General features: G+C 39.2%; 1 protein-coding gene and 1 long non-coding RNA gene across 4 annotated transcripts in view; one reads left to right on the forward strand and one right to left on the reverse strand.

Annotated features, from left to right (window-relative positions):
• The window catches only part of LOC311524169, a 39,476-nt gene extending 26,222 nt beyond the window's left edge, over positions 1-13,254 (forward strand). For both annotated transcript variants that reach the window (XR_014712494.1, XR_014712495.1), the window contains exons 4-6: positions 3,628-3,887; positions 9,101-9,238; positions 12,279-13,254. This is a non-coding gene — a long non-coding RNA (uncharacterized lncRNA). The remainder of the gene's footprint in view (positions 1-3,627; positions 3,888-9,100; positions 9,239-12,278) is intronic.
• CCDC6 (coiled-coil domain containing 6) overlaps positions 1-23,611 on the reverse strand; it is a 63,886-nt gene that overhangs the window by 20,147 nt on the left and 20,128 nt on the right. For both annotated transcript variants that reach the window (XM_084635014.1, XM_084635013.1), the window contains exon 3: positions 9,968-10,096. In XM_084635014.1, the coding sequence (XP_084491140.1) occupies positions 9,968-10,096 (129 nt within the window). The remainder of the gene's footprint in view (positions 1-9,967; positions 10,097-23,611) is intronic.

Genomic DNA, 23,611 nt, shown 5'->3' on the forward strand with positions numbered 1-23,611 from the left:
TTGCAAGTTCAACAGGCACAGTTGTAACTGTGAAGACATCGAAGTTCAGTAGCTCTGAAGAGAAAAGTAACAGTAACGAAATGTACTTAGGCTTTAATAGTTTGCCCTTCTATACCACTTTCCATCTGTTGATCTCAAACCAACCAGATACAGTGGAGTCGGATCTTACGTGGGGATTAGGTTCTAAAGTCAGCACGTAAGGCGAAAATCACGTATAGTCAAATTACCCTTGAAAATCCCTTAAATCGCCCATAAAATACAGTATACTGTACATGGTTTGTGTATACATTCCTGTACAGTAATATGTATAAATGTATAATGTCTACAGTAATGTACAGTATATAATAAAGAGTAGATATGCAAAATATAATTTTACAGTACTGTATTTTTAATTATAGAGGGGTAATTACAGGGGTCATCACTGCTTGATGTCAATCCAGGTGACTGAGAGCTTGGGTGATGGAGAGCTAGTTGTAGACGAAGTGGTTGGCTCTGGTTCAGCTTGAGAAGTTGATTGCATAGGCTCATTTGCTGCTGGTTGTTTTTCCTTGAAAAACATGGTGATCAGCAACTGTCGCTGTTGTCTCTTGAGCTGCTCAAACATTTCTTGATATGGTCTCAAATTGTCCGTAATACTACTTGTGATTTTGAGGCTTCATTCCACAGAGGGATCGTATTCCGAAATTAAATCATTCCAGTATTTTGCTCCTTGGAACACTTCAGCAAATTTATGAAGATTCCAACTTGCTGGCTCTTCCTGTTTGTCATCATCATCTTCGTCTTCTGTAGATGATTATCAGTTCCTCTAAGTCTTCGTTACTTAATGTTTCTCTATGGCTCTCAATTAATTCTTCAATTTCCTCCTCAAAGATGTCAACGAAGCCATCACCACCCACTTGCCTGGCCACCTGAACAATGCATTTCACTTCTTTGTCAATGGTTGGGAAATCCTTAAAATCATTCACACATTCTTTCCATAGTTTTCGCCCACATGCGTTGGCTGTTTCAGGCTTGATTGCATCCATTGCCTATTTAATATAAGTGATGCAATTGGCAATGTTGAAGGACTTCCAACTCTCCATCACATTAAGATTGGGATCAACATCCATAGCGCTATGTATCCGTGAGAATGTAAGCCTCGTGTACGTGTCCTTGAAACAGCAAATCACTCCTTGGTCAAGAGGCTGGAGGTGGTATTGGGGGGGAGAAAGACGACTTCAACGTCGTTATACGCAAACCGGAGTGCCACAGGGTGGCCAGGAGCATTGTCTACGATCAGCAACACTTTAAAGTCAAGTCCTTTCTCTTCAAGGTACCGCTTGACCTCCAGAATGAAACACTTGTGGAAACAATCCAGAAATAATGCTGCCATCACCCAAGCCTTTTTATTTGATTGCCAGAATGCAGGCAGGAGATTTTTGTTCTTGCCTTTTAGGGCACAGAGATTTGCAGCCCTGTAGAGCAAGCCGGGCTTTATTAAATGCCCAGCCGCATTGCCACAAAACAACACAGTCACACAGTCTTTAGCTGCTTTGAAGCCAGGGGCTTGTACTTCTGATTTTGAACTGTAAGTGCAGTTGGGCATTTTTTTTCTTTTTCCCCAGAAGAGCCCAGTCTCGTCAGCATTAAAAACTTGTTCCGGAAGATAGCTCTTTTCTTCTATGATTTTCTTTAATTGTTCGGGGTAGGCTTTTGTTGCCTCTTCGTTGCAGATGCAGCTTCACCAGTCGTCTGCATGTTTTTGAGGTTGAAGCAGTTCCTAAAACTGTTAAGCCAACCTTGGCTGGCTTTGAATTCCTTCTCATCAGAAGGCTATCCTTCTTCAGCGGGAGGTTTGAACAGCACATAGAGGCTAAGAGCCTTTTCTTGCAATGTGTTGCCATTGATAGGCACACATTTACGGTTCATGTCTTCCAGCCATAAGTTTAATGCCTTTTCAGTCTTCACTAAAGTCTTATCACGCACCTGGCTTGTCAACTTAGCAGTTTTTGGAGCACTTGATGCCACGGCTTGATGAATTTCTCTCTCTTGAATCTTGATGGCACGGATGCTAGATTCGCTGTGGCCATATTTACGCACCATGTTGGAGACCAACATACCATCTCTCAATAAGTTCAGCACAGCCAGTTTTTCCTCCAGCATTGGAACAGATCACTGTTTCTTCAGTTGAGCACCAGATGAAGTAGTTGGCTTGCGTTTAGGGGCATGTTGTATTGAAATTTTATGTTGTATGAAAAATATGTACAGTATCTTTAAACACTAGAATCACACTCAGTGCGAGATGCTCACACTATGAGAGGCATGCAGGAACTGAGACCGACTGAGGGAACAGCAGATTCACTTCTCTCATCTCATGCTCACTCCGGGGCATACACTCATTGAGTGGAATGGTGGGCGGAATCGCCTGCACTATTTACAAGTATCTTGTTCTTTTTCTTTTTTTTTTTTGTCGAGCGTGTATAGTTGAATTTGCGTAAATTAAATGCGTGTATGATGTGACTCACCTGTACTAACACCACACCTGATGTGGAAATAAATTTTCTCATTTTACAAATGGGAAAACTGAGGAACAGAGATTATGATTTGCTCACAGCCATTCTGCATATTTATGGCTGAGTCAGAAATTGAATCCAAATCTCTTGAATCTCAGACCTGTGCTTTAGCCCTTACATACAGTGCACCCTTCCTGTAAGACAAGTGAATTGTCATTATTAATAAATTAATTCAGATACCAAAGCAAAATTAGATATTGAAGTGCTTCATGAAATAGTTTACCTTCCAAATACAAGTTTTTTCATCAAAGCTGAGTACAAAATTTGTTACTGCTAATGAAAAGACTATTGTATTCAAATCATGACTTTTTTAAAAATGATAATAAATATCTCTATCATCAGTTAAAGAAAATAAAAAAACTGAAGGAAGAACTAATAAGCCTTTCCTTTGTATTTGTGTGACAGAATCTTTAATACAGACAGTTATTTTTTAATTTTAAAAAGTGCTTTTGAATTGAGATTCTAGATTAACAGTTAAGGAAATTTATACTTAATACAACCAAAAGTCAAAAGAAACAGTATGTTGCAGTAAACATTCAAGGCATTAGAATGTGGATCCTGACTCTAGCAAAAGCTGAAGATATACACTGAAAGTGTTTAGCACACTGCTCTTTAGCCAATTCCTCTCTCCAGTGCTTGGAAGAATACAGGACATTCTGAGAATTCACTCCTCCCTACCCCCAAAATTACCACCATACACATTGTTACTACACCATGAAGGGAAGTTTAGATCGGACATTAGGAAAACTTCCTAACTGTCAGGGTGGTTAAGCACTGGAATAAATTGCCTAGGGAGATTGTCTAACCTGATCTTAAAAATCTCCAATAATGGAGATTCAACGAACACCTGTCAGGGGTGGTCTAGATAATACTTACTTCTGCCATGAGTACAGGGTAGTGGACCAGATGACCTTTCGAGGTGCTTTCGAATCCTATGATTCTATGATCACCTGATGATAGGGGGTGACTACAGATCAGCTGTTGCAGTACAGTGGTCTCTGCATCACTTAATTCATACAATTCAGATTACATTAATCATATCTGAACTCTTCTTTTAATTGCTTTTACATTTCAGGTACAGCCTAGCACAACTGAAAAAACCTTATGCGAGGAAAACAAAGTAATATAAATTTTCTTCAGTCAATCAACAATTACGAACAAACTCAGATTCCATCAGACACTAAAAATAAATGAGCCTTGCATCATGCCCTGAAGGTCAAGAGACAGGCTCTGATGGACTCCCAAGTGAAGTGAACTCCAGAAGCAAGGGTCCTCAGCCATGGAGGTTCCACTGCCACGAGTGCACCTGCAGCAGCACAAAGTGTTCAAATACAGGTACGGAAAGCAAATATCTCCTTATAGACCTTAAATGCTGGAATGGGACGTACATAAGAACAGCCATATTACTCCATCTAGCCCAGCATCCTGTCTTCTGACACTGGCCAATGTCAGGTTCCCCACAAGGAATGAACAGAACAGGTAATCATCAAGTGGTCCATGCCCTGTTGCCCATTCCCAGCTTCTGGCAAACAGAGGTTCAGGACACCATCCCTGCCACCCTGGCTAATAGCCACTGATGGACCTGTCCTCCATGAGCTTATCTAGTTCTTTTTTGAATCCTGTTATAGTCTTGGCCGTCACAAAATCCTCTCGCAAGAAGTTCCAAAGGTTGACTGTGCATTGTGTGAAAAAATACTTCCTTTTGTTTGTTTTAAACCTGCTGCCCATTAATTTCATTTGGTGACCTGTAGTTCTTGTGCTATGAGAAGGAGTAAACACTTCCTTATTTACTTGCTCCACACCAGTCATGATTGTATAGACCTCTATCATATCCTCCCTTAATCGTCTCTTTTCCAAGCTGAAAAGTCCCAGTCTTATTAATAACTCCTCAGACGGAAGCCATTTCATACCCCTACTCACTTTTGTTGCCCTTTTCTCAACTTTTTCCGATTCCAATATATCTTTTTTGAGATGGAGTGACCACATCCGCACACAGTACTCAAGATGTAGGCGTACTTATGGATTTATACAGAGGCAATATGATATGTTCGGTCTTATTATCTATCCCTTTTTTAATGATTCCCAACATTCTCTTTGCTTTTTTGACTGCCACTGCACATTGAGTGAATGCTTTCAGAGAACTATCCACAATGACTCCAAGATCTCTTTCTTGAGTGGTAACAGCCAATTTAGACCCCATCGTTTTACATGTATAGTTGCAATTATGTTCTCCAATATGAGTTAGTTTGCATTTATCAACACTGTATTTCATCTGCCATTTTGTTGCCCAGTCACCTAGTTTTGAGAGATCCTTTTGTAGCTCTTCGCAGGCAGCTGTGTTCTGCACTAAGGAGCTTCCAAGTGGACTTCAAGCACAGACTAAAGTCAGTTGTGTCTACAAAATGAGTTTGGCAGGGACTAGTTACGTTTTAATCTAAGGGCAAGGGGCTATGGCTACATGGTTAAGATCGTACACTACGCTCCGATTAATAGGAAAATTCCCACTGTCAGTGGAAATTTGCATAGACACAGGTGATAGAATATGGTCCTTAGGTTCTCACCAAACTTAGTTACATTCAGCATTCTATAATGAAAAAATGGTATTTTTAGGACCACAATAATTTCTGCACTTTGTTTTTCTGTGCCATATATCCTCCTTTCTTTGGTTTTCCACCTATATCCCCCTCAAAACTCCATATTTTGTGCGTATTGTTCTTTCTTCTCTATGCTTTTCCTTTGTCTCCTTTTTGAACTCTATTGAGTTGAACTATCTGCAGGACTTGAACTTACTGTTTCCCACAGCATCCCAACTCTACCTCTGGGCTTCATCCATCCCTTTTCTCCTTCACACCTTACCATATTGCTGGCCCCAAAGAGTAACCTTTCTTCTTAAGAATCAAATCCTGTTCTCTTTTTTTTCCAAGAACGAGGGCTAAAGGGACGGTTGTAGCCCTAGATTCTACTCTTAGCTAAAGTCCTACTTATCTCCCCAACTGCATCTCTTCTAGCTGCCCTCTGTGCTTTGCTCATTAGGGAAGCAGCTGAAAGAAGAAACAGTAAGAGGCCACAACTAGCATTGCAATCACAACAGCAGACTACAGTACGTGGATGGCAAACTGTGACAACCATCTCATCCTGTATCACTGCATCAACAATGGAGAAGCACATTACAGTTCATTTTAGCTAAAATATCCAGCTAATGAAATTGCCAGAGTTTCAAATTTAGCTGTTATGCTTCAGAGTGTGATGTCTCAATGAGAGTTAAAATCTCTCAGATCTGTTGTTTTCAGCTATCTGCCTTAAGACAAAGAACTACATCAGGTAAAAAATTCAGAAACACAAGAAAACAAATGTTTTTAAAACAAAATGCACTGCAGAATCATAACTGTCAGAATGGATTACTCCTGGAGTGGGTTGCCCTGGCCTGTGCCACAAAAACAGCACACTATAGTACTCAAATCTGGAAGAGATGAAGGCACTTCAAGTTCTGCACTAGAGATAGTGAACTTAGTCATGTGCAGAAGAAGACACAATGGGTCACCAATACTATCTGAGAATCTGTGACAGTGCTGGATCCCATAGAACCCCAACACAGCAAGCAATGTAGCCTCTGACGTTAACACATATTGTCTCCACAATAGTTTGAAACCATTCCTTAAAATCATCCTTCCTCCTCCTCAAGCATAACATCAACATCAAGATAGTCTTATTCAAATCCAGCACCAGGTCTGCCACACCTAGGTAACTCTGGGGAAATCATTCTCTCTCTGTGCCTTAAAATCCCTACCTGTATAATATTTCCCCTTTCTTGCCTTTTGACTGTTTCTTACCACATGCATATACAGGTTGTAGCACAAGGGGGTCACAATCTCAATTGGGGTCTCTAGGTATTAACATAACAGTAATAGAGGAGTTAAGTGTTGTTTCAATTCATCCCCTTAACTTTAAAAAAAAAGTGTGTGGGGGGGGAGAGAAAGAGAAATAGTAAGAATGTGCTGTAGGGGGTTTAAAGGAACTTCGGATTTATTTTACCATACTGAAAAGAGAAAATTATATAAACAAAAACTTTAACACACCAAACTCATAGGAGCAAGAAAATTCAAAGACAAGATTGACCATCTATCCTTGACTCAAAACAACTTTGCACAGATATAAAATTAGTGCATTATACCAGGTACCTAAGTACAAGAAAACGGGAGGACAGCACAGTAACACCACAGTCCTTTTATCTTTGAACTTCCTTGTTTTTTGAACATTCTAACAAAAACCTACTTCTTGTATTTAAATTTGATTATTAAAGTTTTGTGTTCCACAATTTTATCAAGCTGTCTGCCCAAGATACAGTACCATCACAAATACTAATGAATTTACAGAGAGACAAGGTGAGTGAAGTAATGCCTGTTGGCAAGAGAGACGAGTTTTCAGGTTTACCAAGACTTCTGTATCAAGACCAGAACAGTTCTGTGTAAGCTTCAAAGCTTGTCTCTCTCAGCAATAGACATTAGCCCAATAATACACATTACCTCAACCACCTTGTCTCTCCAATATTCTGGGACCAAACAGCTCCAACACATCAGTGCAAATAGTGTCCGTAAATTTCTTGTATTTCAATTCTGTTTGTCTGCACTTTAGTTCTAAGTGGTCTCCACCACCACCTTGTGGCTAAGAGAGTTACTTCAGTTTAACGTTTGTTTCCAGATTGTGATGGTCATGATTTTGTCAGGTACTACATTCACCTAATTTTCTAATCCATATTTAAGTATCAGACAGAAAAACAGAATAATATTTAGTATATATAGTATTTGACATGTTCAAAGTGCAAAACAAAAGTAGGGGGCATAAAATCATGGTTAAAATAATTAAAATCCATGTTTACATTATAAAATGGGATGAAAGTAAAGAATTCTCATGTAATTAGAAAATCTGATTTAAATAAAAAATTTTTAATGTTCCATTTCTAAAGTGTATGTGTGATACTTTCATTAGTTTTCCAGTTACTAGTAGGAAAAAAACATCTATGTAAATTCTGGAATTCTACTAGTCTCGCATTTAAAATGCTCTTCTATGCTGAAAAAGACAAGTCTAGGGCCTTGTATTGTGAGGAGACCACAAATTCAAACAACTTGATTAGCAAATAGCCTGTGACATATTTGCAACCAACATACCCTTCCAATATGCTCCATTTCCATAAATAAAGAAAGTTGAAATCCTGTGGCCAGGCGATCCTTCATCAGGTTTTGCCTTTTGAAGTCAATGGCACGTGTACTCATAAGTCATTAGGTGCTTTTGAAAATCCCACAATTAGGTGCCTAAATATGGGTTGGAAAAGTCTGGCCTACCTTTATAAAAAGTTCACAGTAATTTTGTTAATATACTGAAAGTAGAAATAACTTTTCAGTGTAGAGCTTTTGGTTTTGAAGTGACAGCTTTACGCCACAAGAAGTTTAATAAGAACAGTTTTTGCTCCCTAATGATGCAATGTCCATGCTTAATTTTAAACAGAGAAAGTCCCACTGAAGTACAGTAAATGCGAATCAAGTACACCTGCTTAAGTATTTGCAAGATCAGGACTTCAATTTCCAGTATTTTGATTTTTGCCTCTAGCAGTGTTGTAAAATTCAAAAGATACCCTATCCATAAAAGAATTGTAAAAAATTTATAATTTAATTCATTAAAGTTTTCACCTAAAATTGCGACAGCACACATTTTCCAATTAGTTTTACAGAGCCTCAATTTAAATCAATTACAAAAAAATCAGATGATTTAAAAGTCACTCCATCCCAACATTACAAAGACAACTCCCAACTCATTTGAAATCATTTGCAATAGTATATAAAAATATCCCATAAATTGGATTACTAAAAATGAAAGTGATAATTCTCTATTTACAGTCTATTTATGTTTTGCATTTTGGGTATAATTTCTCTAACTTTGTTGACAGTTTCGTTACCTAGTATCATGTATGAACATAATGATATGCTTGCCCTTGCTCTGGGAGTCCTCATGTAGAGTCTTTCCAAGCCACTTTGGGAGTGTACAGCTTTTCAGTCTATTTCCCTGAATCCCTGCACAAAGCCAGGATGAAGCAGGAGTTTCTCCTGCTATACTGAACTATTCCCTGTGTGAAGCAGAGACCCCATTTTCCCTATCCACAGAGCAGGGGTGGGAAACACGTGTCAAGTGGGGGTAGCATATGCACTGTAAGAGACAGCATCTAATACGTGGTGAAGAGCAGCAGCTCGCACCAGCCCCATTACCAGTCTGTTTATGAGCCGAGAGGCTAAGTGCTAGACAGTGCTAGACACAGTATTAACACCTTTAAAAGGTGTGAGTGCTGGTGGAGAGAAGATGATGATTTTATTGTCATTTATATAGTCTATATTTCAATATTAATTTTAGGTTTCAGAGTAGCAGCCGTGTTAGTCTGTATTCGCAAAAAGAAAAGGAGTACTTGTGGCACCTTAGAGACTAACCAATTTATTTGAGCACAAGCTTTCATGATGCTGTTTTCTAAGTTACTTTTTCTAACGTTTCCCTCTACAATACAGAGATAGGACCATCCGGGTCTGGAGGGAAGTCATCCCTCCTTTCCAAAGTATTGCAAGGTGGCCCCTCAGGTGTGTATCACTCCTATGAGATGGGAAAGAAGCAGGATCATAAAGTAGATGCTGGAGCATTATATTGAGGTAAGTGGATTTGGAAATATGGGGAGTAACTTTCAACCAATAATTTTTTTCTGTGTGGTCTTTCAGTTGCATTAAGTGTGAGAGATACTGCTGAAGCAGTGGACAGACTGATGTGCAAACTTCTCCAGTAGAAGTACATACACTTAGGGGAACGATGTGGTGTTTGAGATGTGGCTACTGAACAACAAACATACATCTGTTTTTAAGGTAAAACCATGTGGGACTAAGCTATGTTTTACTCAGTTATTATTTTATCATTTTGTGCTTTCCCTTGCTTCACTGTAAACACCTGTGTATCGTTTCAAGGACTTGTATGTGGCTACAAGTGCGTACAGGTGAGCTAATATGTTATAATGGTGGTGGCAACACCAGTATTTCTCAGTGCCCAAAAGGCCAACGTACTTTACAAACCTTGTAACAGCCCTGTGAAGCACTATTATACAAATAGGCAGTCTGAAGCATAAGATTAAATAATTTACCATAAAGATCACAAAATTCTATCAGCTATTTCCTTTGAATATAACATTTTTTTCCTATTCCAAAACAGTAAAAAATTGAACAATGACCTCCAGCTAAATTATAGATTTTAAGAAATGGGTCAAATTTGGAGCCTAAAACATTTATGTATTTTTAAATCACTTTTTCCCCCAGTGGAAAAAAAAAAATCTGAACAGAAGTTGTTCTCTAGGATAAACACTTTATTTCAAAGAACAGAAAATAGATGTTTACCTGCTCCAAAGTGAGCTGCTTAGAAATAGTATCGTTTTCCAGTTTTTTAATTTTCTTCATCAGCTTGTTCACTTGAAACTCCTGTTCCTGCTCTAAATGCTGCTCCAGTTCAGCCTTCTCATGCTGTAGCTAAAAATTCAAGATACATATGAAAATATTTCAATGCAAAATTATAAAAGACTACAAAGCAGATTACACAGGACTATAAGCAACACCACATTTATTCTTTCTGGATATTAAAGTCTTCTCTACTAGCTATATTCAACTCTCATAGAAGATCTGAAAATGTACACCACACTTTTTAAGATCAACATTTTAAATTATGTTTAATATATAAAACAGATTAACATAGCATAAATTTCCAAATATTAGCAAAGACAAAAATCTTTCTTGCGTTAACCCCATCAAACGGAGTCAGCTCTTGGAGTCCTCTCCATCCAAAGTGCTCTGTGTTCACTGCCATGTCCTCTATCTCATCACGTCTTTCTTTATGACATCCCACAACTTCTTGAGTCAGCCTTTTTTTCATTGAATCTTGATCTGTTGGACTCTTAGCTGTCAGGACGGTACTTGACATAACCAAACCATTTGAGCCTGAATTCCATTTTTTTTGTTTATGGGCGTTACTTTGAACATTTCTAACACACACATTCCTTCTGGGGTCTTTCTTGCTTATCCCATTCATCCACCTCAACATTCACATTTCTCTGGAACAGATCATTCAGTCATCCTTCTTTGTTGCCCACATTAAAGCTGGATGGACTATTCTTTTATAGACTCTCAATCTTACTGGTATCTTCTTGTCACATACTACACCACTTATCTCTTTCCATTTGAGCCATGCATTTATTATCCTAGCTCTAAATTTCTTCCTCCATTTCCCCAGATTCTGGAACGCAGATACTTGAAACTTTACCTTTTCGATACAGTCTGCCCATCTAGTTTCAAGGATAATTCTTCATTGTTCACATTGTGAAAATTACATACCACCTACTCTTTTTCCTATACTTATTTTGAGGCCATGTCTGTTCAACACATCTCCCCTTTTTTCAAGATCCTTTTCTAGACCATCTTTTCCCTCACTGTATAGAACAATATCATCTGCAAACAGCATGCACCAAGTTGCCTCCTTCACTAAGTTCCTTGTAAGTGTATCCAGATGAGGATAAACAAGAAAAGGCTCAATGCTGATCCCAGACCTTGTCCAATAGTTTGCCTGTTTCACCACTAAAAGTTTGACTATTGACATCGCCCCTACGTACAGGGCTTGAACAAGCAGCACAAATTTTTAATACCATTTTCTCTCTCATTCACCACCAGATCTCTTAAAATGCATGCACTTCTAACATTACAAGTTGTATGAAAATTGAGAAATGCTGTTATGTAGCAGAATATTGTTAAAACAGAGGTAACTTTCTAAGAAAAAACACAATTTGTAATTTCAATATCATAAGTATATTATTCCCTAGTCTTATACCTTCGTAGACCAGAATTTAAATCCTGCCTCTGATGGTCATATCTTCAAGCTCACCTTAAATACCTACCCAACACCACTCCCAAAAATATGGTATGACTAGAGTTTTCAGAAGAGGGAGTTAAGATTGTAACACGAGGGACCGGAGCAATAACAGAAATGCACATAAACCTTGCACAGCAGTGCCTAGCTCAAGGTAATGCAAGTTTTTCACTTATCAATTTAAAATTTGCTCTAATTTAAAAAAAAAATTGGACCCATTCTCTCATGAAAATTAATACCAAAGCCAGCTGCTGATAATCAGGTTAACTTTTAGCTAGTGAATTAATAACAATGAAGAGGTACATGACCAGCAAGTCTTAGGTCAGGTCTGCAATGAAATGTTATATTGGCATAATTACTTTAATCAGGATGTGAAAATAAACCCACATCCTTGACCAATGTAGCAATGCTCACATGGCTGCATCTACACCAGGGGTTCTGTCAATGGAAGAAGGCTTCCATGAATCTAGCTAATTTCATTTGGGGAGGTGATGTTCCTAGACCAACAGAAAACCCTTCTGTTGATATAAAGTGAGTCTACATTACACTGCTGTTAATGTCAAGTGTGTGATTATGGACTGTTAACATCAGCAGCCTATCAGACAAATAAAATCAGAATGGTTGTTCAAAAACTAAACCTAACAAATGACATGAACTAGAAACATTTATTATTTAATCAAGTTTTGCTGCAAATGCATAATCTGGCTCATCACGTCACGGTTGCTAATGCTTGGGTGAGGAATCTGCATCAGAGGAAATGATGAGGCTCACTCACTTATGCTTTACCTATTGTAGGACCCATTAAATCCGATCCTAGCAGCGTGAGCACACTGCAGCCAAAGCACAAGGTTGTGCTGATCAGAACTCCAATGGCTCCATCTGATTTTCGGCAAAGCCAAACAGGAATGCTTTCTTTTCTACTTGACTCAAATATATGAAGCACATCAGAAAGTGGAGTACCTGAGGAGCACAGAAGAAAGCATTGCCCAAGTGAGAAACATTGGTAAGGACTTGCTGTGCTGGGTTCTGCAGGATTCTGACCTCTTTGGTGGGCTGTGAAGCAACTTCCTGGGGCTCTTCTCCTCTTTGTTCTTTTGATTCCACAAGACAAAGTATGGCAGAAAACTAGTGGTGGTACTTCCCCAGACACCAAACTCTCATGACAAACTGTGATGTCACCCTCAGATTGCACAGATCATCCCTCTCCTTTCTTACTTACTTTAATCAGCAGTGAAATAGTTAATAATGCTGATATTTCAATCTCGCTTTTCCCCAATAACAGCTGCAGGTTGGCATGGCTAAATCTCTCACTGACACAGAAAACATCCACTTAAGTAAACAGTGCATTAAGGGAAGGGTGGAGTATTTTCAGATCGACACTGTGCTTTTAATTATATGTGCAGCACTTAGGTATTTGTGATGGTTGCTTATAAATACACAGACAGCTGCGATTTGAAGAGAAGGGTAAAAAATATGCACTTGGTAACTGGAACTGTCAGCTACATAACATTGTCTCAAAGATGAAAATACTAAGTGGTGTAGTAAATGGGTGTTTTTAAAAGGCAGCAAGGTAAAAAGATGGGCAGGCTTGGGATAAATTTAAGACTGCAAACAATTTAGATGGCCAGACTGCTAAAAAGAAAGCTGTGCAGTGACAGAAAGCATCAGAAATGCTCCCAAAAGACAGTAGCAAATACAAAATTGATGTAGGTGTAAACAAAAAGTAGTCTACTGTCAACACCTTTGGTTTGTGTATTATACTTGGCTGACGATTCAGTGCAAAATTAAGTGAACAAAATTAATTTTTCCCTTTATTGTGATCCTGGTATCTTATGAGTTTCTTGAATTCAAATCCATTTTCCATTCAAATGCATATTTACATTTGACTCTTGTGGAAATAATTAGTCTTATTTCCTACAAATGCAGTTTCAGATAAACTGAAGAAAATCTAGATTTTTGTAGTCTGTCTAGTGTCTTCAACCACAGATATAATCTATGTGGATTTTTAAAAGATATTTCTGAAACTGAAGTTACACAGGCTTTGTTCCCAGATGCCATCAGGTAAATGATACACATTTTGTATGCAAACAATTATTTTATTTGCATCTTGGCATTAACATGACATTTGAGTAGGGTCAGCAGCTTGTTTTTACAAGATATAGTATTTTCAAAAGGACCAAGAAGAGTCAGATATCAAATCTATTTTTATTGCCCTTAGTTTGCCCAAATACACAAATTATGCCTATTCACTTGATGGTGTCCCTTTTAACATTATCCACAGGTCATCATGTGAGATGCACCAAATTTAGAACAACTAGCAAATAGTACAATATTGGTAAAGGATACTGACAAAGCAGAATCTCACTAAATTTTTAAATGTAGAGAGTCAAAAGGATAAATGAGTTTGTACGTAAAAAAAACCTCAATTATCCCTTTGGGAAACCTGTTGCATGCAAGATTAATTTTCAAAATATATTCCATGGAATCTCAAAAGGTGTGACAAGTGCATGCAGGGAAAAACTTGCAACAACAAATCCTATACCAAACACATTTAATGGAGTTATGCAAACAAAGTTATCATAATTCTCAAATGAGTAGTTAATTTTAACAGAGTCCCTGAATCCTATGTTTCCAAACTTTTCAAAGATTTGGTTGGTCAGCAGAACCCGATCAAATAAAAGACAAATACAAGACATTTAATTTAAAACAAGGGCTGTAAAAATAGTTATTAGTGAAGTGGTTGTGTCACTAAAAGCCTTTTTTCAGATAATGAAGGATGTACTTCATTCCAAGATGTCTGCTGAGGTGGTATTTTATCTCATTGTGCAAATGCAGCATTTTACCAGCAGAACCAAATGCTGTGTTGCATAAAGCTAATTTAACACAGTGCTTCTACAAGCCCAATAAATAAGCATACAAATTTTACTGAAGGCTAATATCAACCATTTAAAAACATACATTAGCAAACCGGGCTATGTCATATGACAGCAGAAAGCACAGTCTAAGAAAGATAGGCATCCTGGGGAAGTTATCTGCTTCTCTTATTGTAAGTGCAAGTCAAGCGAGCAAGTAATAAAAATGTTTCAAAATCAATTTTATAACCGTTGAAAAACTAATGCAATTTTATTGTGTTTTATAACTGTAATGAATAATAGCATGCTGAATTGGGAAATTCTTATGAAACTACTAATGGGAGTTCGTGCTTTGGTAGTCAGCTTTCACATTTAAAATGTATTAGAAACATTCTAGGAGCTCTTTCCAGATGCCACTCAATGCAGTGTGTAAGTCCCTTCCAATCTAAAGAACATAGATTCAACAATGCAACCGTTCAGGTAACATGAAAAAAAAGTCACTCTGCCAACTGTTCGGCAATTGCATAATGTGGCAGCAATTATTTCTTGGCAGCAGAATAGTAATAGCTTGAAAAAATAAGAGGCCAAGAATTCTACCTTGGTTAGCAGAATATATCACAAGGCCTCCCTGTGACGTCTAAAAGTCTTTCATGTATGTCAGTTTATCTTAAATTTCTCAATTAACCAAAATTGCTTAGGAACACGTTAACTTTAATTTGAGAAAGTTCAACTCCAGGTCAGCTCAATGTTGAGATCAGAAAGAACGTTTTTGAGTCTTAACATTCCTATCATTTCAGATTAGGATGGGCACCCAAGATCAGGTGTTTATTGCCAAACAGAGAGAGGAGAGAATTACAAAAACTCAAGACTCTTTTTATGGACTTAATTGGAAGTCTGACAGCCTCCAATGGAAGTCCGATCCAAAACAGGATCACTGTCTGAGACAGAAAGGATTCTGTCTGAAGCACAGAAATCCCATATGGAAGAGGAAAGATGCCAGTTCACTATTTAGCGGTCTTTTTTCCTATTTTTACATCTTCTCATGACAACACTTCTCAGCCACATGTGTGCAGTATCCCTGAACAATTACACATGACCTTTGCTCCCTTACCTCACTCTGGAGATTGCAACAAGCCCAGCCTATACACTTCATATAGTAAGAAACTTAAAGCTGCTCTCAAACCAGAGATGGTGCATGTAGCTTAAAATAACATGTCCTATTTTTAAGTGTAATGAGCAATGAATTCAATGACAGCTGGAAACCTGCCTATCAAAATTAACTAAACAAAATTCACTGTACATGATTGGTATTCATTTTTCTTATATAGAAAATAGGTTTTTGGCTTCAGTGGGAGTTGCTTGGTGCCCACCACTTTTGAATATCAGACATTGAGGAACCTAATTATGAACACTAGGATCCTATTTTTGAAAATCTTGGGCTATGGTAATGCAACATTACGGTTATACAATTCAAATAAAGATGGAAGTTACTTACCATAAAACTGGAGGTTCTTCGAGATGTGTGGTCCCTATCTGCATTCAACACATGGGATACACATGGGCATCATGCTCCTGTATCTGGAATGTTTTGTAGGCAGTGTCCATTGGCCCACATGTGTATGTAGATCTCCTTGTGCTCCAAACTGAGAGCATAAAATCTCTCTCCAGTTTCCCATTCTTAGCGCAGTTCAAACAATCCACAGCTGAAGGGACAGAAGATGGGTAGTGGAATACAGATAAGGACCACATGTCTTGAAGAACCTGCAGTTACAGCTAAGTAACCTTCATTTCCTCTGAGTGATGGCCGTTATATGTATTCAACACGTGGGAGATTCACACGCAATAAATCAGACAGGAATTGGGTGCACAGATGCAGAAGTGACAGCTGACTGTAGTACTGCTATCCTCAGAGCTGTATCCACAGTTGATGACTAGACCGGAGGGTAATGTCTCAAGAAAGTATGCAAAGAGTTCCAACTTGCCCTCTGGTGGAATGAGCCCTCACTCTCTCCAGAGTGGGAATATGAGCTAATTGGTTACAAAGGGTAATACAACCTGAGATCCATTCTGAAAGTCTCTGCATCAATGTGGCTTGACCCCTCATGATTGCTCTGCTTTGGAAACAAATAGTTAAAGAGTCTAACATCCTTCATTCTTTACAGATCAAAAGCCATAGCCCTTTAGACATCTAGAGAATGCAACTGTCTCTCTTTATCTGAAGCATGTGGTTTTGGAAAAATACTGTTAAATGGATTTTCTGACTCATATGAAACTTGGAACCTACTTTAGGAACAAATCTAAGATAGGTTTGTAATGGGACTTTTTCTTTATAAAAGGCAGTATATGGTGGGTCTGCCAGAGTGGCTCCGAGCTCACTAACTCCTCTGGCTGACATTCTGGCTACCAGAAAGGCCACCATCATGGATAGATGGGCCACAGAGCACGTGACCAGAGGTTCAAAGGTGAGTGACAATAAAACAAAAACTGAGATACTACTGAGATTCAAACCTCCCCATTGGTGGAAAGGACTGAGAATTCCCTTCAGAAATCTAATTGTGACAGAATGAGTGAATATTGTACGGTTATTCACCGGAGGATGGAAAGCACAGATTGGTGCTAAATGCAGTCACAGAAAACTGAGTGCAAGACCCAAAGACTTAAGGGTAAGTATATACTCTAAGATAGCAGGGATCCTGGCTGATTCCGGAGTCAACTCACACTGGTGAGCCCAAGGGGAGAAACACTTCTATTTTGCTAACAGCTTTTTGTAGTATTTTCTGCTTTGGTTAAGGATGGATTGTACCCTTTCAGAATGTGAGCATTCTACTTCTGATGCCCATTCAAATACCAGGATCTCAGTTGAAGCAGTCCCACACTGTAGTGCTTGAACCCACCCTTGTGCTGTATTAGAAGCTCCAGTAATGTGGGGATGTTCATGGGTAGGAGAACTGAGAGCATCAGCAGATCCATAAACCAGAACTCTCTCTGCCAGTTGGGTGCAATCAGGATGACTCAAGCTCTTTCTTGGTGGATCTTCTGCAGAACTTGTGGCATCACTGGGATGAGAGAAAAGGCATATAACAGGCAAACATTCTGCAACATTGACAGGTCATCTCCCATAAAGCCCTTGCCCAGGATTGCTCTGGAGCAGTACCAAGGAAGTTTCCTGTTCTCCCACAAGTTGAAAAGGTCCCAGGCTGCTGTTCCCCATTCAGTCAAGATGTCATTGAGAACCAAACTGTGGATCTCCCATTCATTATTTGCAAAAAAGTCTGCTTGGGCATTCGACTAAGGAGTTGTATACTCCTGCTAAACAAACTGCTGATAGAGTTATGCAATGGCTGATGCAACAGTCCCAGGAAGTGACTGCCTCTATGCACAAGAGGGAAAGATTTCACTCCCCACTGGTTGTTCATATAAAATATCATTGTCATGTGATCTTACATTATTTGGACATGTCTGGATCAGATGAATGGGGGGAGGGAGGTGTTGCAGGCATGACAAAGCGCAGGGAGTTCTAGTAAATTGATATGTATTCTGGACTCGCATAGGGTCCAGATGCCTTGTGGCATATGATCACCCATATGAACACCTCAACCCAAGAAGGAGGTGTCAGTAACCATGCTTGCTTCAGGGGTTGGTGTGAGGAAAGGGATCCCCACACCAACCTTCTCTCATTTTGTCCAGCAAATGAGAGAGTTAAACTTTGGGCAAAACTATCACCTTTCTGTGTACTCATCAGAGAAAGGCAACAAAACAGCAAGATGCCAGGCTTACAGGCTGTGAAGATGAAGTCTGGGAAACAGCACGATGTGTGCATGAGGCCAAGGAAAAGGCCTGCTTGACAAGGGTCCCATAGTGACCTGATATATGAGAACACTCATGGCCTGAAATCTCTTTAGATGTAGATACACTCTTGCTATAGTTGAGCCCACTGTCACCCCTATAAAATTTAGGAATCTTGTGGGAGGCAATGTGGACTTTTCATGAATGATGCAGACATCCACGGAAGGCAGAAGGCCGAGCTAGACACTGGTTGCCCGCTAGACTTCCTTGTAGCAACTTCCCATCAGAAGCCAGTCGCTGAGCTAAGTTAAGACTAAATCCCTGTCTTCTCATCTAAGCTGCCACTACTGAAAAAATCTTCGTAAAAAACCCTGGGTGCTATAGCTAGGCCAAAGGAAAGGACTCTGAATTGGTAATGCTCATAAATCAAAGAGGAACAAGGAAACTGCTGTAGGCTGGGTGGATATCAGTTAAAATATGCATCTTTCACACTGAGAGCCATGAATTATGTGTCTTCCTCTAACAAGGGAATTATTGATACCAAGGATATCATGTGGAATTTTACTTTCTGAATGAACCCATTCTGCTGTCTCAGATCAAGAAGGGACTTCCATCTCCCATCCTTCTTGGGAATCAAGAAGTAAGGGGAATAGAATCCCTTCACTTGATGTTGAGGTAGAACCTTCTCTATGGCTGCTCTTAGGAGATCTTGTCGTAGAATCTCCTCATGAAAATCAACTGGGAAAGGGGGGATTTGTGGAGAGGAGGTACCAGAAACTCATTCAGATAACGGCCATTAATAATCTCTAATATCCATTTGTCTGTAGTTCGAACCCTCCAGTTTTTGGCAAATTGTGTAAGGTGGGCTCCCAATGTCAGAGGAGGGGAATAAAGGGACATCAATAAAGGATACAGATCTCAACAGTGCCATAAAAAGTTCTTCACCTCAGAGTTAGAGTATGACATGGGGGTGGATGTTGCAGAGATTGGGTTCTTATGTCTAAGCTCTCTGTCTCCTGCATGGTGACTCCTGATGATGTTGGTGGTAAAACCACTAAGGAGGTAGTCTTGCCCTTTAACCCTGTCTATAGTGTTTTCTCTTCGGAGGAGAAGTACAAATACCCAGTGAGCAAAGCACTGTCCTTGAGACTTTGAGGGAGTGCAGAGACTCACCTGCCTTCTTGTGGAATAGATTAATAGTATCAAAGGGCAGATCTTGGATGGTACTTTCCCACCTCACTAGGAAAAGCTGAGGATTGTGACCGTTATTGTAGCCATCCTCCTCGCACTATCTACCACATCCACCACAGCTGGGAAGGAAGTTTTGACCACCAGTCTGCCCTCGTCCACTAAGGCCTCAAAGTGGGCTCTCTCTATCCTCCTCTGGGAGCTTGTCCTGGCATTAAAAAAATTATTATAACTAGTAACATCATATTTGGTCAAGAGGGCCTGATAATTTGAGATCCTGAACTGGAGGGAGGTGAAAGAAAAGACCATTCTCCCGAAAAGGTCAAGTTGCTTCTGTCTCTTATCAGAGGGAGTAGCCTTTGGGTGTTGCTGCTTGAACCTCTCTGTAGCTCAATATTGCCAGTAGGATGGATCAACTGGTGGTGGAGGATCCCATGGCACAAGGTACCACCCATCTTTTGACCGACTGTATTTGGTTGGAGGCTGGAACTCTGATTTTCTGGGGGTCCTGTCTTGTACCACCTCTGTCCGATGCTGCAAAGGCTCCTGAGGGGCCTCAGACTCATCTAAAAAGAAAGTCGATCCCTTATCTCCAGTGGAACTGACAGTACCGATGGCTGTGCCCCAAGGTTAGCAGGTGGGATGGGAGAACAACTCTGCCAAGCCACGATAGCCTCAGCCATCCCGGAATAGAGATGGTCTCAATAGGAGGGATGAATACTGATGGGGGGAGCAAATATGTTCTCTGAGATGTTCTAGGAGATTCCAACTTAGACCTGGTGGCGGCACAAAGGAACTGGAGAGAACTTTTATGCCTTTTGTTTGCTTCAGCGCAAGTGTGGGCCAACAGACACTGTTTACAAAAAATTCCCAGACACAGGCACACGGCGTGCATGCCTATCCCACATGTGATATACCCATAGGGACCATCAATTGAAGAACCACCAATAATTGCAAAAGTTAAGCTGCTATACAAGTGTTCATTTGACCATATTACAGACAAGCACTTCTATTCCCATTTCTTCTATGAAATGGAGAATTTGCTTTACAGTACCACAAATTTCTCTTCTCAGAAACAGTCATTCATATATATATGAATGGAAACTTCCGCTTTCATAAATGGAGGTAGATCAGAGCCATCAGTAACTGACAAGATTTCAGCCAAATAACGATCTGCAAAACTCATCAACTTTAAAATTAACCTCAGTTCATAACTACCTAAGAAAATTATATACAATTAGTGTATATTTTAGTACCAACTGCCCAAGTCCAAGATCACCACAGAAAAAGGGCAGGACAAGACATTTCAAAGAGGAAAAATTTATAATTCTGTAGGGTAGGCTCTTCAGGACAGGGACCATTTTCATGTTGTGCCTTATACACTGCTCAGCACATTACAGGTGGTTGGGGAAATGTGTTCCCGCACCTTTGTTTTCTCATTCCAGGGTATGTCTGGTAGTTTAGTATAGTAGTACATCTGGGATATAATCAAGCCATGACCTGTTCTGGGGGATAGGTTTGTACTAGACATACAACTAGACACACAAATAAAGGTTTGGTTTTTTTAGTTAAGTATTAGTGCTTTAAAACAGCAAAAAAGTTTCTAAAAAGTATTGCGGAAGAACAAAAAGTATAAAACACAATCCTTTGTGAAAGTATGGAGGGAAGAACAAACGAGTGCTTCACATACTTCCTCCATTGAAGCATGTGCTTTTTCAGCATGAAGAATTATGTACCACAACACTTATGACCGGGTAAGTTTTCTGTGATCCAGCTAGATCTATGTCTTGCACTATACCATGAAAAATATTGTTTTTTCCTCTTTACATTCTGGTTGGTTGGCCAGAAACGATACATGGAACATCTGGTATCATTTGTCCTTCATAAGCACAATTTTATCACTATCGATATCAAGGGTAGAATAGATTCTCTCAGATCAACTGAGTTGGTACTAGGGAGGGGAGGACAACACCCTGTGATTTTTGAATTACTGAATGACTACTTTGACTGAAATATTCATGGGAGCTTTAGGACATAAGACTCATAGGACTGGAAGGGACCTCGAGAGGCCATCTAGTCCAGTCTCCTGCACTCATGGCAGGACTAAGTATTATCTAGTCATTAATCTTTTGGAGAACTACAGTACTATTTTTCAGTGAATAAGACAGTAAGCTCTAAAATCTTCTGATCTGACATTAGGGCCATCAGGAATTAATCTAGATTAGTTTCACTCTAGTCTTTGACAATCTCAATGGACTGAATGGGACTTGGGGCGGGAGGCCTCTGCAAACTAAAATTCAGACTTGAGGCCGAGTACTGGTGAATACAGTGTTGTCAGAATTTTACCTTTTTGGACCTAAATTCTATAACCAAATTAGTTACCGAAGGGGGCACATGGTGTCAGGTTATGGTGTGTTTTGTTTTGTTTTTCTACAAAATTGCCCACCATTTGATTTCAGGGAGCTCTATCCAGAGAGCATTCCCAACACTGTGGCTAGCAGAAAGGCAGTGCAGGCACGGTCTACATCAGCTCTATTCCCTCGTGACTGACCTACTGGGGGAATCCCTAGCTAAAGTTTGGCCAGCTTCTAGTTCCACTGGCCACCAGAGCAGCACAAAAAAACAAGAGAACTCAGTCCTAAGTATTATAGCTTAGGTTGTGAAGTGTACATTTGGTTCACCTTTGAAAGGTTAGTCATAACAGTTTTGTTTTACTGACTCTGCTAGTGATTTGAACTGCTCCTGCTCTTCCTTTTCCTAAGCAGTAGCAGAAGGAAATTGACAAGGATATTGGTTTCCCTCTGATGCTGCTAGTCAAAGCTATCAGTAACAGCCACGGCAGTGGAGCAGTTTCATCGGTTAGTCCTCTGACTCAGACGCTCAAGGTGTTTTTCAAGATCTGCAGGAGACCATCAGTCCCAAGGAAACTGAATAAAAATACTGAGGGTCTCTCTTTAGTGGCTTGCTCCTTTTGAATTAAGTTCCTGATTTTGCTAAACTTCTCTTTGGGACAGAATCTTTTTCCTTGTGCCAGTGTCTTTCAGGACTCCCAGATGAAAGTAACTGAAGGTGCATGACTGCTCTTTTTGTAGTATATTACTAAATCATGGTTTGCTACAACACTGACTATATGTACTTAACTCTTCTGACTTTCTGGAGCATGTAAATATGTTCAGTTTGCGACAGCTGTAGACAGGAAGTTTATTTTAATTTCTGTAATATGCATCTAATGTCACAATCGGTAAGTCTATACAACGCATACACTTTTAAAACAGAGAGACTGGAATACAGATCAAGCAGCTGAACTCTAAAACAGAAAGACAATTTTTATTTACAAATAAAATAAGAGATATAAATTAAAACTGGTACAGCAATTTGGCTGCTAAGGAAATTGTGGAGTCCCATGTGCATTAAGAGATTACATGGGTTTGAAGCCAATTCAGCCAATTAAATCAAGTTGCATTTTTCATTTAAGCTATTATATATGAGGTTTTATTCTGCTGTAGATGGTGGTGGATTTGGTTCAAGGCATCTCAGTTTTATATCAGAAATTGAAGTACTCTATTGACTGAAATAAATGCACTAGACCACCATGCTGTTTTCCAGAGCTACTGCACTAAAGATGTTCCAGTGTGTTTTACTATAAGGAAAATTACATATTACGCTGACAAGAAAAGAATACTTAATACCCCTCCTTCCATTCCACCAAAAATGTTGCTATATTCTTCATAGAAAAGGATAATTCTGAAAGTTTATATTTGTGAATTAGACTAAATTAGTATAAATCCTGAAAACAGTGGGAAGAAATAGTATGCACACAAACTATAGAGAACCTTAACTCCTGACATTTATATTAATGAATGAAGTAAGGGACAACCAATAAGTGGCAGTCACCCATTAATTATCCCATCTCCCAATACTGAAGGTTCCAGAGGAGATTAGCCATAGTGTAGTTTACAACAATATATTCTTCACTGTCCTATAGAATTAAATATGCCTTAAGGTTACAGTTATAGAATGTTAAAAATGCTTAGAATATGCAGAAATAAGTTTCTTTAATTTTAACACTATTAAACTTCATGTGCAAGTTGTGTTGATGAAATACTAGTAAAGTACATATTATAAGTGTTAATAGAAGAAGAGGCTATAAGTTACTAAAAATATCAAACTAACATATTTAAAAAAAATGTGGATAACGTTTCCTGGCCAAGTTTCAAGTGCTGCTACCCATCTTAACATAAGCACTCTAATTATCTGGGTCACATATGCAGAGTTAATTTAAAATCAAATCCTGCAAATAAG

Source organism: Lepidochelys olivacea (genome assembly GCF_965140295.1).
Source record: "Lepidochelys olivacea isolate rLepOli2 genome assembly, chromosome: 7".
Lineage (NCBI taxonomy): Eukaryota > Metazoa > Chordata > Testudines > Cheloniidae > Lepidochelys > Lepidochelys olivacea.